The sequence below is a fragment of the Nanorana parkeri genome, unplaced genomic scaffold (assembly GCF_000935625.1).
Source record: "Nanorana parkeri isolate BGI_ZX_2015 unplaced genomic scaffold, ASM93562v1 scaffold304, whole genome shotgun sequence".
NCBI lineage: Eukaryota > Metazoa > Chordata > Amphibia > Anura > Dicroglossidae > Nanorana > Nanorana parkeri.
Genome location: NW_017306572.1, coordinates 1,308,807 through 1,324,626, shown reverse-complemented (window position 1 = coordinate 1,324,626; position 15,820 = coordinate 1,308,807). Strand labels below are relative to the sequence as shown.

General features: G+C 42.6%; 1 protein-coding gene across 1 annotated transcript in view; it reads right to left on the bottom strand.

Annotated features, from left to right (window-relative positions):
- Window positions 1-12,530, bottom strand: part of ITGA9 (integrin subunit alpha 9) — a gene marked incomplete at its 3' end in the record, with an annotated part of 105,192 nt that extends 92,662 nt beyond the window's left edge. Inside the window, exon 1 of the mRNA XM_018557797.1 lies at window positions 12,355-12,530. Within this exon, the coding sequence (XP_018413299.1) occupies window positions 12,355-12,530 (176 nt within the window). The remainder of the gene's footprint in view (window positions 1-12,354) is intronic.
- Window positions 12,531-15,820: the final 3,290 nt, after the last annotated feature.

Sequence of the window (15,820 nt, the reverse complement as noted above, 5' to 3'; positions counted from 1 at the left end):
CTCAGACCATATTAGACAAGCAAGCTTGCCAGTACAAGTCTTGGTTGATTTTATGAAGAGGAGTTAGGCATGAATGTGTAGGCTGGTATAAAGCTGAATGACAAAACAATGCAAAGGGAATGCTGGAAAAGCTTCCAGGAAACTCTCTGGTACATTACCTACAAGATACAGGGAACAGGAGAATTTGGGTGGACTTATCTTGAAACATAACACATTTCAAAAAAATGCTATCTGCCACATCCTACATTACGATTAATACACATGATGGAATCTGTTTGTGGGCATAAAGTATCTCCACCATAATCCTAATTTTATCTCTAATATTTTGAATTCTCATAAATTACTGAGACTTTTGTCAATAATCCATTATTCATGGCATGAAAGTTATTGCATTTTAGGTTTACTAGTCATTTTAAATTCCCATTGTGAACCACACAATAATGTTCTGGTGCTACATACACTGCTATAGATACATACAGTATGTGTCATTATTTAACCATAATTATAACCAGATTGATTAACTGATGCACTGATAAAATTATATGTGATAAAATGTATGTGCCTGCATTCACTGCTTTCTTCATTGTATTCAAGATATGCTCATTCTCTTATCTGCGTGAGTAAATTACATTTCAGTACAATTTGTGAAAGTATTTTATTGTTGTGGAAAGAGGAATTAATAAGTGCATTCTGGGGTTAACAAATTAGTTAGTATAATATCTCAAATAAGTGTACTGTCTCAAAAACAAAAGACTATTTTATCTGCTCATAAAACCTACAACAAAATAAATGTATTCAATACTGTTACAAAGTGCATATTAATAAAGAGTGTAACAGATGTTACATTCTTCCTTCTTATAGGATCCACTGTCAGCACTCTTGCAACAACGTGTCTGGCAGTCCTGGAGATTACACCCACCAGAGTGGACAGCAAGCAGTATTCCAGGTTTTATATGTTATTCACCTTGTCTGCTTATGTGCTCTAATCACATATCAGACAAACACAGGATCAGACACATGGAGAAAGAAGTAGAAAATGTTGTGTTGGCAACCAGACTCTGATTTTGTGGGGCCTATAGGGACATATCCAAACATACTCTTCATTGGCCCCACCTTGGAGAAAGTCTGTGGCTAAGTCACTACTATTGATGTAGACTAGAGGGTGGGCTGGGAAGGGGTAAACTGCAGAGGTGAGATTATGAGATTTTGGGGTTTTTGGTGGCCTTGTTAGTTGCAGAGAGAGTTATAGATGTTGTATCTGATACATCTGGATTTGTAGTTATGGATGTAAAGATTAGTGACTCCTGCTCATATCTTGTATCAAGACCCGGGTGTGTTAAGCTAAGCCATTGTTTTGGATATGCCTTTCTTGTATACAGCCTCTAATGGCTCTTTTTTACAGGTATTGCCCCATACAATAACAACAGTGTGCTGCATTTTCCCGATTCTATTTTCACACTAAGCAGAGCTATTTCCCTTGATATCCCACCCAGAATCTATTTTAGACACACACTTGAAAGGGAGTCTTGGGATATTAAAAAGTCTTCTAAGTAAAAACAGCTACACAAGCACCGCCGGAGGTTTAAAAAGAAGTGACGAGTGCTACAGATGGTGTGAGTGATAAATCAAATATTGCTCTTATTAAAACATATCTGTGGGCTGCTATCTGGATATTTTGCGAGCTGTGGATGTCTGCCATTGTGTAATTGATGTAAAGATTGTATCCTGCTGCCACTGATAAACCTGAGTGGACAGTATAATTACGCGATCATATGTCCTCTTAACGGAAAAGATGACATATCCTGAGATTAATTTATCTGTAAGTACGTGATAATACACAGGACACATCTATTAACGGGGCCAGCTTAGTGTCACAATGTACACTTTTTTAACCTTGTTCTTCCTTTCAGCTTTTCTAAAACCAAGAGCAAAATTTTAATATATTTCAGCTTACCAGCCCAGTCAGAGAATCAACTACTGTACTTCCAAATTAGAACGCAGACACCCACAAAATATTCCATAAGGCCAGGTTCACACCTGGGCGATCCGTGACCGCGCATCAATTGTGCACAAAACCGCGCGGATGGCCGCGTGGTCACAGAGTCGCACACTACCGCTGATTGCGCTTGCAGTGCCATTATTTTCTAGTAGCACCCCAGTCGCACCAGGCAGATTGCACAGTTTCCCGCCGGGATTTCGCCCATGCAAACGTGCACGATCGCATGTACATGTACCCTTTTTTAGCGATTGCCGCATGGATGTAACCCCAATGAAAACAATGGGGCGGCACAGCAACCTCTGTGTGCAAACACCCAAGTCTGCACCAGCCCTCAAACATCTGAAGTCACAGGGTATATTTCCAATACACAGTGCAACCAACAAACTCTTATAATGACTACTACAGATAGATTTGTATCACTACAAGAGGTTGTTGGTCATATTGTGTATATCTGTAACATAATTTGGCCTTTAAACTTTGGTGTCTTTTGTCTTTGTCTGCCTGTCCAAGCAGACACTTTTGTCCATATCAGACACATTTTACATTATTATACTAGGTCAGTGGTTACTAGGTGAATGCCAAACCAGCTTGAAGTAGGTCAAATACAGATAAGAAGGAGGTCAACTGCAAGTCAAATGCACATGTCAATTAAATCTGAATCAAGCAGCCTATCATGCAGACACCTACATCTTACACAGCAACCCTCAACTCATGCAGATCAGTAGGGAGTAGAAATGCTGCACTTTTCAATAAGTAGAGCACTGCATGTCAATTTTTGTGACATAAGCCTTAAAATAAACCAGTCCTGAGAGAAATACAGGGTCTACCATTGCTAAGAATATTAGTTGCCTGGCTGTTACATTGCCCCAGTAAGTTTAATCCTTTCTGAGTCACTAAACCAGAACAAGTATGCCAATCAGGAGAGTTGGAGAAAAGCTAGAAGTCCTTATCTGCATACAGGTCATTGATTTAAAGCATGCACTACAGTTTCCTTTCAGCCCCTAACTGACACCTGAGCGTTGTGTATCTCAAAGTTCCAAAATGCTAAACAACCAAAACCCCTTGCTTTCATATTTTGTCTGTTCACATTTGAGTGCTCAGGCACCTGTAGCTCGAAGGTAAATTAGCTACTTTTTAAGCATAATAAGGCATTTTGGGCCCTATAGACTTCAATGGAAGCTCCTGAAAATTAGATAAGAATTACAAAATACAAATAATGAATTAACTGCAGGTTTTCTGGTGTGTGGAAAAATGATCTGCTGAAAATTTAAAAAACTGTAGGGTTACAGTGATGCAGATAAATAACTACCGCATATGAATAAAAACTTGGAAAGACACATGCAACATTCACTAATAGGGAGATGCACCCTCACTATTTTTCTGCTGAGCATTGTCTGTAGTAAGCGGGCACCATAAAAATGCAACTGCCGCCATTTTATTGTACAAGGTCTCGGCTTTCAGAAAATATATAATGTTTGGGGGTTTTAAGTAATTTTCAGGCCTAAAATGTGGATTATAACATGGCTGCAAAATACGAAAAAAAGGCCTGGGTCATTAAAGGGTTAATATAAAGTACCTACACAGCTTTTTCATAGCCAAAAAAGAGGATCCACCAGTGTCTCTCACTTTGACCTTATCTGAACAGTGCCTTATATTCTAAGCTATAGAATCTGCCTATAAGGTTCTGTGTATAAACCTGCTCCAAAGCAACAACTAGAACATTAAGAAATATTTTAAAAAATAATAATTTTTAGGTATGCTTTGTGAATGGGAACACATAAACATATCATGGGGGGTTTCTCAAATTTGACAGCAAAGGTGAAAATACACTTTAAAGTACTGTATTGTTTTATCTCTCTGATCTGGAGTAAGCATTGCATTGCATTGCAGTTAAGCATTGGCTTAGATTAGTCAGTCTCTAAATTGGAGGAATTTACTTCAACCATGTCAGTGTTGAGTATTTTGTAGTTTATGATGTAAATTAAAAAAACAGTTGTCAAGCGATGAAACTAGTATATTTAGATATATCCTTGATATAATCTGTATATAAGTTTGTTGTAGCAGCGTTTTAGAAAAGGCCATTGAAATACTAAAGTCTTTATACAGACACGCTCATATCACAGAAGGAGACAGGCAACCATTGAGGGAACAAATAATCATGTACGTCTGAATGAAAGAGGGTTAAAGAAACACAAGTCTTCATCTGGCAGTGAGCCTGAATACATATGTCTATAACAGAAAGCTTCAGTTACAAGGCTTCCAGCTGAGCAATAGATAGTTATCTACTAAATAAGTGATACAACCTAGCGTTGATATCTGTCGACAATGAGGCTTCCGTATTAGATTTTATAGCTGCTAGCAGTTCAGAACTCCCCACTATGTGCTGCTGCCCTCCCCACTGGATAGAAATATTCTTAATATTTGGGGGTTATAGAAACTGTAATTTGAGATGTTTTGTCCAGATCTTTATCAGCCAAATTCCACTAGAGCCAACGGGCTGAAAGAGTCAACCTAAAGTCTGCTAAATAAGTATTGATGTGTGTTTTAAATTGAACATATTATTAAGCTGGCCATACACTGCTCAAAATTTGGCCTGCTGACTCTGCTAAAATTCAAGCAGTGTGTGGCCCCCTAAGGCATAAAAATGCATGTCAGGTAAAATTTCATTTTTTCTTTGTGCCTTGTTCACATCTATGCACGGTAGTTTGGTGTGAAAGACTAAGAGAATCACTATGGGCCCATTATCACCTTCATGTGCACGTTACCATGCATGCACACAGAACAGTGTAAATCCAGCCAACAGTAAATCCAGCCTATTTTTTGCGATAGCACCACACTGCGGGCATTGCTGTGCCACGCTTTCTGGTGCGGGCGATCACACTGCAGGCAGGAGTCGTGGCTGTGGTGCCACCATGCCCCCTCCCGCCCCAGTACGAAGGGAGGCTTAATTATGTGATCTATTGCATTCCAGCCACTAACTGCGAATAAGCCCTAAATCCCTGCATTTTCCTGCATTTCTGTTATGGATTTCATGCACATTTTTATGCATTTTTTGTTCTCTGCCATTGAAGTCTATGGGGCCAAAAACACATGTTGATGCACCATAAAAAGCACCTGTACTGTTTTGCCCAGCACAGCTGTGAATGGGCACCATGGAAAATAATAGTAATCTTCTTGTCATACATTGTCGCCCAAGGCGTGTTAAATTACACAGGACTAAATCTACTTAAACCAGAGCATTTCTTTCATTTTGGTGATGTCTCAGTTGTAAACATTATAACTTTTAGCATTTGTAGTCTACCCAAACATATTATATAGAGGGGTTATGACATATGGCTTTGGTTTGGTACCAAATATTACATATATTTTTATTCCTTGGTTTATTGGAAATATATAGTAAAAAATTTGAAAAAATTTTCCCTTCTTTCCCAATGCAATGTTCACATAATTTGCTTACCCCTATATATTTACCGCGAAATACAATCGACAAAGTTTGTTGATTAAAATAATATCTCATTAGTGTTAATGGTAGTAGTTAGCAGCATTTAGCAGAATGGTGAAGCTCAAAGTGAATGTATGTGCTTTACCTTAGGAGAGTGTTAAAACCATTTTGAAGCTACATTGCAACAGTTTACACAAATGGTTTGCGTAACATTAAGATTAGGTTGAGTTGAAAAAGGCACAAATTAGTGCAATGGCAACTCTTTCACGGGCTGTGATCGCTAAAAGTTTGGACAATTTGAACAACACTGTTCACTCATGAAAGAATTTGGCACTTGCACAGTAAATGCAGTCTTTGTTTAAACTCATTATATATTTTTTTGCTTCTTTATTTTTATATAACTTTTTTTTTAACACACAACTTGATTGCTATTACATGGGGGGTCAGCAAAGACATTAAAAAAACTAGAATAACCAACACCACAGTTGATCTGCAACACTCCCCAACATTTAAAAGCAGGGTAGGAGGTTAAAGGAGAGCTATGGTGTTCTACTTTTTCTCCATTGTTGCATTCCGTGGGCTTAAGGAGTAAATAGTGTAATTTACTCCTATAAGTCAAAATGCACCCTAAGCCTTTAAACGCTTCTTTAAGAAGGTGGGCAAGGCTAAGCACCGCGATGAGGAGAGATCCCGACAATACTGTTGGGATCCTCCCCACTGATCTTCGTCACTGTGACTGACAGTGCTTTTTCCACGCAGCAGCAGCAGCTCTTTCCACGCCGCTCTCTCCCTACCGCTTCTTCCCCGTCTCTGTGCCCACCTTCCAGGCACACGCTGCTGTGTAGCCCTCATTCTCCTTCCTGCCTCTTCCTCTCCTTCATCTGTGCCTGCATTCTCCCCACCTTCTCCACGTGCAGCAGTGCATTGTGAAGCATGATTTACCACAAATGGACAAGCCAATATATGGTGAATGATGTCACTGGGGATCCCTTCCAGCTTGTTTACAAAGAGAAACAAGCTGGAAAGCATCCGATTACTAGTTGCTACGATGTCAGCGGGTGCTGACATCTAGTAACAAGTGAGACACAGCGGGGAGAGAAAGAGAAAACAGCAGGGAGAGAGAGCAAAAACAGTTGGGAGAGTGAGGGAAAACAGCGGGGAGAGTGAGGGAAAACAGCGGGGAGATTGAGGGAAAACAGCGGGGAGAGTGAGGGAAAACAGCAGGGAGAAAACAGCGGGGAGAGTGAGGGAAAACAGCGGGGAGATTGAGGGAAAACAGCGGGGAGAGTGAGGGAAAACAGCAGGGAGAGGGAAAATAACGGAGAGAGTGAGGGAAAACAGCGGGGAGAGTGAGGGAAAACAGCGGGGAGAGAGAGGGAAAACAGCGGGGAGAGAGAGGGAAAACAGCGGGGAGAGAGAGGGAAAACAGCGGGGAGAGTGAGGGAAAACATCGGGGAGAGTGAGGGAAAACAGCGGGGAGAGTGAGGGAAAAGAGTGGGGAGAGTAAGGGAAAAGAGTGGGGAGAGTAAGGGAAAACAGTGGGGAGAGTAAGGGAAAACAGTGGGGAGAGTAAGGGGAAACAGTGGGGAGAGTGAGGGGAAAGAGCGGGGAGATTGAGGGAAAACAGCGGGGTGAGTGAGGGAAAACAGCGGGGAAATAAGCTATTGAAATGCAGATCGCACTTCAGTAGCTTACAGCTGGGCTTCAGGAGCCCAGCACTGACAGCTATGAGACCGGAAGTGATGCAATACGCATCGCTCCCGGTCCCAATGGACGTTCACCGATCTCCTGCCCAGCTTCCCACCGACACCCACAAAGCCGGTCCCGGGCCCATAGGAGGGGCAGTGGTGGAGCCCAAAAAACACGGTCGGGGTGTTGGGCGCGGGGGGGTCCCGTTTATTGGCCTGGAGATATGCAATCTGGCGACAGCTGTGGTGCCAATATTGCGTCTATTGTACAGCCGACAGTCGGCTTTACAAATGTAAACAGAGTCCCGGCGGAGTCTGTTTAAACGGGCCCGTGGCCACTGACGCATTATGGACGTCACTGGTCACTAAGATGTTAAAAGAAAAGGGGCTTAAAGGCCATATTTATAGAGCAGACTTATTTCATCCCTCTACATTCAGGCATGCTTATGTGACACCTTTTAAAGGCCAACTTTTAGTTTTCCCTTTTGGATCTTGCTTTATGTAACACCCATATTCAAGGTGTAGCATGAAACATGGTCACGTGTCACCCGGTCTCCGCTCCGGGTTTCACCCAGCCTCGGGACGCCCCTGAGCTAGAGCATTGCACCCACAATCCATTGACCCCAGTTGCAATGCATTACTGGCTCCAACACAGTCGCATCACACTTTCATGTCGTCACCACACTTGTAGTCTATTCATACACCCCCCTGTTTCTGAGGGTCTATACCTCGGTATGGACAGGGACAGAAAGAGTCTGCAGGAGCCAAAGCACTGCACCCGTGATCTACTGATCACAGTTGCAACGCTTTACTAGCTCTGATACTAGAAAATAATAAATGCACATTTTTTTCTTTGTGAATTGGTGTGCCTTTATAATTGAGGTAAACCTTTACTACTCGGTAATATTCTCATAAATCATAAAAAGCTGACCAATAAGTGTAGCACAAAATCTTATTGCACAATATCACTGTTGCTGACCTGTATTCTTTTTTTTTTTTGCTTTGACTGTTTAAAAATGACAAGTGGACCTTTCTCCAGCAAAGGTAGCCTAACCAATACATACACGTAGAAATAGCTGACTGCAGTGATGACTTGCTGAACAATCTTCAATATATATATGTAATGAGAACATTAGAGCCTCTGTGCTGCAAATAACATTCCTATGGATACATCTTAAGTGTCTGCAGTTGTCTAAAATGACGTACAGCTCTTCATTATTGAACTGGAGGGGTTTAACATAATCACGGTTGAAAAGACATCACACTATATTAATCGTACGGTGGCGTCAGGGCAGTGATGGGGTATGTTCTGGACTAGACATGTATTTGGATACCTTTTTGTATTCACACCCATCCAAACCATTCATTAATGGCTTTGGGTCAATTTTCTTTTATGTTTATACATTTTTAAACTGATTTTTGATATTTTGTAATGCTTCTAATAAAAAGCGCTTCTAATTGGTCAGCGTGGTCAGAAGCCCAGGTCAGGTTACAGAGCTGACCAATGAGTGCTCATCATTTGCATGTGAAATCCAAAATCCATAAAGCAGGGCTGCTCTACATGGCAGCACGGAGTACGGATCGGTGGAGGGGATAGAGCGTTTGCCAAAAGATAAATATAGCGAAGGCGGAGAGGGGGACAGATTGGTAATTCCATTTTCCAAAATTCACTTGGGAAAGTGGACTTTTAAAAATATAATGTGCTATTGGAGCATACACCAGAATGCAATGGAGTGCCCAGTCCACCAGCCAACAGGGAAGAGGTGTTAGTGGCACATTACCTAGATCAGCATTTCTCAAGCTTTTTTCAGTCATGACACCTTTTCAAAGCATGCAAAATCTTGAGGCATCCCAGTCTAAAATGTTAAAAAGTAAAAAACGACGTGTGGTCCACCCCAAGATCCATACCCAACCTTCATGCCAACAGAGGTCTGATATGGGTTTTAAGGGGGGACCCCAGGCAAAGAAACAAAAAAGAAAAAGTAGGGTTTCCCCCTTCACATTAAATAGAAACTCTGGAGTCAACCAGGGTGATATATTATGCTGAGAGTTTTGTGACCCTCTGTGGGTCCAAAGCACCTTTTTCCTCTGACTGTTCTGGGTTTAGCTATCAGTGTCTAAAGGTAATCATATGTAGCAGCAATAAAATAAAAAAATCAACCCAATTGGTACGCGGTGTGGTCAAAGGATGTCTTAGGGTAATTACAGACCTTAGAAAATATGACTCATTAGAATTTGAGATGTGATCCTTATCTGTTTCCCTTTACATCCCATTTGTCAGAAGAGCAAAAATCAGCATCCATTCTCCAATCCAAATATCTGCAGTGCCTTCAGTTGCCTGCCAAGACTGCTTGCTAAGAACTACAGAAAAGGCAACTTTATCATCTAGAGAGGTAGGCGACTTGGGTCTGGGAGAGCCGAGTTAGTTTAGTTTACACAGTCATACTTTTCACATTACAATCAGATTTGTCCACTTTGCTGTGCAATAAATGTTTCCAAAGCAAGCAATCATGGCATGACTAATTCATCTGAGGCAGCGAAGAATGGATAGCATTTCACATAGAATTGCAGGCATGATGGGAACAAGATAACATGCTGAAAGTACAACACAATTCACAGTTTGGTTCTTGCAGAAACACCAGCTCCATCCAACATGGATCATTCACTTTTTGCGTGGTTACTGAGAGGTTGAACTATGTTCGTGGCTTTTACACCTCTTATGCACATGAATACCTCCACTATAATTCCCAAATATATCAATGAAAGAAGGTGACACCTTTGTTGTGGCTTTCTGGGGGTGGAAACACAAATTGCAGCTTTGTAAACCTTCAAATATGCAAATGTTGGATTAGCTTTTAAAAAAAATTATGTCAAAGTGTCTTTATTCAACTTGGCTGTTGGGCTAAATTTATAAAGGAGAGCAATCTGGCAGATTTTAAATGACAGTCAACAATGTTTATTTTTTTAATGCCACTGGACTTGTCCCACCACTGCACTTGTCAGAGCCACTTGCCAAAATCACCGGCTTGTCTATCCCGAATCACTGCTGTTCCCATCTCTACTTTCTGCAGCCATGTTATGCTGTTCCTAGATTGCCACCTGCTGCAGCCTGAAGATAGAAGTGTGAAAGAAGACATGTGGCCCCATTGTAACTGGCATATGCATTCACATACCCACTAAATCTACTGGACCAGTTGCTTGCTTTTCATTCTGTCCACCAAAAGTGATTTGTTCGGCACAAACAGAAAGGTTATAGGTAGTTCAGGTGTACAATACACCGTATAAGTATTGGCAAGTGGTGTACTTCAGGAATTACAAGACACAGGGCTCTATTTATCAACATTTTGCTCAGGATTCATTCAACTCTAACACAAGATTCACCCTTTTTATTGAATCTTGGGTAAAAAGTGTGTGAATCATGTGTGAAAACATTGATAAATAGACCCATTAATTCCACTTTCACTGATAAGCTATTATTTGGCTCTGAAAACCCAACACTGGTAGCATTAAGCATGGGGGCTTCAGTGACAAAAAAAATCTGAATGACAGCTATGCCCTGCATGCCCTAACACCTTTCCTGAACCCAACCCTTAGGATGACCCTAACACTCAACCCTATCCTTCACGTGAGTCTTAAACCCAACCCTGAAACTTAAGCTGGCCATACACTGGTTGCTAACATTTCACCAGTGTGGTGACCCCTCTGTTCAACCAAAGTTGATTTGTTGAAGGAGCTGGTTTGAAAACGCTTGCCCAAACAGAAATATTAACCAATCAGCTGCAGTCACTGTTTAAGTGTACTGACAGCGGCACACCCTGCTGTCAGAATACAATAGCCCACCGGGAGGGGGGCGCTGTTTAATGCAGATGGGGAAATTAAACATTTTACTTACACAACACAAAGATTAGCGTATGGCCAGCCTTACACTTGCAGTAACTTTACCCTAACCCCTAACCTCACCCTAACACAGGGTGGGCAACTTTGCCCCTCCAGCTGTGTGTGGAACTACAAGTCCCCTGAGATAGTTACAGGCATGACTCCCAGAGGCAGAGCCATGTTGTGATTTGTAGTTAAAGCACAGCTGGAGTGCCGGAGTTGCCCACCCCTGCCCTTGCCATATGTAGTGATAAAGTATGACGGCTGCTATTGCTGAGCTGTCCTCCTGAAAACACTAAGTACCTTACTAGTACCTTACCAGGACCCAGGGCCGGCCTTAGGGGTGTGCGAGCCGTGCGGCCGCACAGGGCGCCATGGCAACAAGGGCGCCGTGCGGCCGTCACAGCTCGTCCTGTGGGCGGCTTTCTGATACTACTGTGTCCGAACTCTAGTGCTCAATCAACTGTTTGCATATTTCTATAAGGAACTGGCTGTTTTCTCTATTATAAACTATTAAACAACGTCCAAGTGTTCATTTTGTTCCCAGTCTGAAACACACAAAAAAACTTGTGAACTTTGGCTCACTAGAAGGTCAACTACAGTAGGTGACATCTGAGCCAGTCTACAGCTAAACAGGAGGTGGGGGGATTGGGGCCACCCACTCCTCGCGTTATTTCAATTTCTTTTGGTAAAAAAAAAATTCAGCCAGGCTGTTTCTGAACCAGATACATGCGTTTGTAAACAATTTACAGACTGTCATTTTATTGCCATCGTAAAGATGTACCGACATGTTGCTAAAAGTTTAGCGATTACAGGACTAAGTAATTCCTTATGATGAAAAGCATTCCCCACACTCTGCAATAACATAAAACACTCTCCTATTAAACAAAAAGTTTCAACTTGGAGCCATAAGCCAATAAACAGAGCGACCATCATAAAACTCCCACAGCTTTGCAGTGCAATGACAGAGTCTGGGAGGAAAGGAAATCAGATAAGAGATGCAGAATGAACTCCTTATTGTAGTCAAGCCTCCTTCCCTCCATACAGTACCCTCTCTCCAGCATCAGAATGAATGCATTCATAGGCACCCATGCAGGATGTATGACATCACTTCCATTATGTAAACACAGCTATATGGAATATGGTTCACATGGCTTTGAAGCTACATGATTACCTATTATCTAGCTGATGGAGGTTGCATAGTCCTGAAGGGCATGTGTACATAGCAGCATTGGAACTGTCATCCACTGTTTCCATCTGATCACAGGTCAGTGATGAAAGGGAATGGGGACACACGTTCTGATCAACAGATACAGTTCAAAGGAAAGTGTTTCAAAAAAGTAACTTACCATCTTGTATCATCATGGTAATGCTCTAGAACAGAATATCCAAAAAACGAGCCATTGGGACCTTGGTACACAATAGGGTGATCCAGATCAATGTTATAGCAACGCACCAAAGTTAGAAGCAGCACTCCAAGCAGCGCTTTAAAAAGACTCCATCCAGCCAGAGATCCGCCAGCCATCCTACAAGCAGGGCTCCCACCAGCTCCCACTGCCCAGATCAGAGGTGCCAGGGGTAGTAATTAGACAGATGTGGCTCGTGTGCCAAAGTGGAAGATCACAGAAGAGTGGAGAGGGGGGACTTGTGACTGAGCTCTGGCCAAATAGTAGACTGAAACTAAGACCAAGCTGTCCTGCGAGGGAGTGGAGCTCCGCTAACTGAGCCCTAGCAGAGAGGCATTGAGATCAGAGTACCGGCGACATCTAGTGTCCAGTTTAGATATTGCATACAAAATTTTGAACGCGTATCTCCATTATTTGAGAACCCCCCTCCATATGTTAGTTATGTGTTCCCATTCAAACCAGATACCGAAAAATAATATAAAAATGTATATGTATTTCTTACCTTTTAGATGTGTCACTGTAGCTGGCCTTCGGAGCTTATCTGTACAATTTCAAAGTGGAAGAAAACTCTAAGCCCCCATTCAGACTGATACTAGTTCCGGTATCTTTGCCGATACCGAATATTTGGGTGAATACTCGTACTCGGCCAAATGCTCCTGATGCTTATCCTGATAGCGGAACTCCCGGTATCAGGAAGCCGGGCGGCGAGTGATTACACGCCACGCGGCTTCCCGATTGGCCAGGAAGTCGGCTCCATGCTCCCTCGTTCGGGGTTCCTGGCTAATCAGGAATTATTACTAGTAGTCAGTACACGCCGCCCGGCTTCCTTAATGGGACTTCTGGAATCTGTATTTGGTATCGGCCAGTACCGGAAAAAAAATATTGCTTCTTGTACTCGATACCGAAAAAACGGTATCGGTGCATCCCTACTTGGGCGCATTGTGAACACGCGTCAAACGAGCACAAAAGTTAGCACTTTGATGCTCGTTCACATAACGTGCACAAATGCCGAATGTGCTTGGTTTGCCATTACTTATATTGTAAAGCGCTGAGCAAACTGTTGGCGCTATATAAATCCTGTATAATAATAATGGCACCCCAAATGCGGCTGAGCAAATGCGTTTTTTATCCCATGCACAAAGGCACACGAATGGGAAGGTGTGGGAAAAAAACGCAAAACTGTGTTGCAGAACTTGCTACTTGTGTTACTTCCCCATGTTTGGCATGCGTCCAGGAACCCATTGGAATCAATGGGGATGTGCTACATTACAGAAAACACAAAGGGGTCTATTCACCAAGCTGCCGAGGGCAGCCGAGTGAATGACCGATCTGAAGTGAAGTGAGCCGAACACTGTTCGGCTATTCACTTCAGGCTGGTACGGCTAATTTCAGCCGTACATTTGCTGAAATCAGCCGTACATCGGCTTGCTTCGTGTGGCTTCGGGTCGGCCGAACATGCTCAGCATGTTCGGCTGCTCTCAGTTCGATTAACCGATGGACTCCCGTAACCGAAGCTAGCCGAAGGATCGGCCGAAGCTACGGCTAGATCCTTCGGCAGCTTCGTGAATAGACCCCATAGTGTTGTAGTAGATCACCTGCATTCCATACAGCGTTATGATCTTCCACAGTCATGGTGCTCGCTGTGATGAACACGGATGGCGCCATGTAGCTCAAAGTGTTTAATAGACGATCACCAGCACTCACAGATTTCAAAGTGTGAATTTTTCATTCCTCTTTATTTAACGAGTCACATGCATCAACAAAGCCTTTTGCTTGCAGCTGATTGGCTGTAAGTTTTCCCAAGATGTTCCTTTAGCAAAAGGTGATCTAAGGATCGACTTCTGCTGATGGAATAGGGTACACGTGCAGCAAACTTCAGCCGATTCATCAGGAATCATTTAGCCGATTCAGCAGGAACATGTTCCTGCAGCAAGAATTGATCTAATGATTGACTTCTGCCAATGGAAAAGGGTACACATGGAGCAAATTTCAGCTAATTCCTGCTAAAGCGGCCACAATTTGCATTGTGTGTACCCCACTGTATAGACTAGGGGCATTCTGAGCTCCCTCTCATTAACATCCAATGCTTTTTGTTTGATACACCCACACTTGAATTCTTGAGTGTTCCAATCTAATTTACAACTAATAATGAGATCTGCAAGCACAGTGCAGAAAGGGTTAATTAGGTTAATAATTAACTACCCACCTTCCTTTGCAGTTTTTCTGCTTAGTGAAAAACTATTTATTCAGAAAAGAGCAAGTAATATGTAAGCAGCAATTTTTAAATATTTGTTGTTATGTGAATATTTAATAAATATAAAGTAGGTTTTATCCCAAACTGACTGTAAGAGTGGAAATACACTTTAAAGGGAAATTCCCCCTTTAACACCATGTTATATCCATATTTAGGGTGTAACAGTTCTGCATGTTACCCACACTTACCTAAACCATGGGGATCTTGTCTAGGGATGGGCAAGATGTTCGAGCCGAGCATGAGTTTGCCCGCCAAGCTGTTCGCCCGCCGAGTGCACCACAAGGCACTGTGCACCGCACTGTGCCTTCTGAGTTCTGATTGGCTAAAGCCTTGCATCTGACCACAGGTCAGGTGCAAGACTTTGCCCAATAGGGGCACAGTACTCTGTAAGAGCCATGATTGGGCAAAGTCATGATGACTTTGCCCAATCATGGCTCACCTGTCAGATGCCGTACAACTGTAAACAGTTGGGCGGAGCTAGCCGTCACCGCTAGCTCCGCACAATTGTTTATATTTTGCCGCCATCTGTCAAAATGCCATTCTGCGGTGGGAGTTCGTTCAGTTTTTTTAAAATAAAAGACTTGTAAAAAACATGTCTTTTGGGTTGTTTTCAATGAAAGGATTTTGTCTGGCCTCTTTTTTTAAATTTTTTATTTAACCCTTTAGTGAATGGGTAGGGATATAAGTACCCCTTACTCATTCACAAGGGGGGTGGGTGCCTCTTTATTAAAGGGGTACCCTGATGTGAATAAGCCTCCCTGACTGCACCTCAACAACCAACGCCCCAGGGCTTGTGGGGAAGAGGCCCTTGTCCCCATCGGCACGGGATAAGGTGCTTTTCCAGGGGTGACCTTGGAAAAGTGCCCTCCTAGTGCTGAGGGCATGTGGCCTGGTATAGGAAGGAGGGAGGGGGCGCTCGCTAGTCCCCCACCTTTCCTGCCCTGCCAGGCCTGTGCTCGGATCAAGGGTCTGGTTTGGAATTTTAGGGAGGACCACACATTCTTTTTTTTCTCCATTTTTGGGGGGTGGGGTTCCACTTTAAAATTCCTACCAGACCTTAAGGGAACCCCACACACTTTTTTTTTAGTTTTTTTTTTTACATGGAGTCCCTCCTAAAATTCCCTTATATATATATATATATATATATATATATAT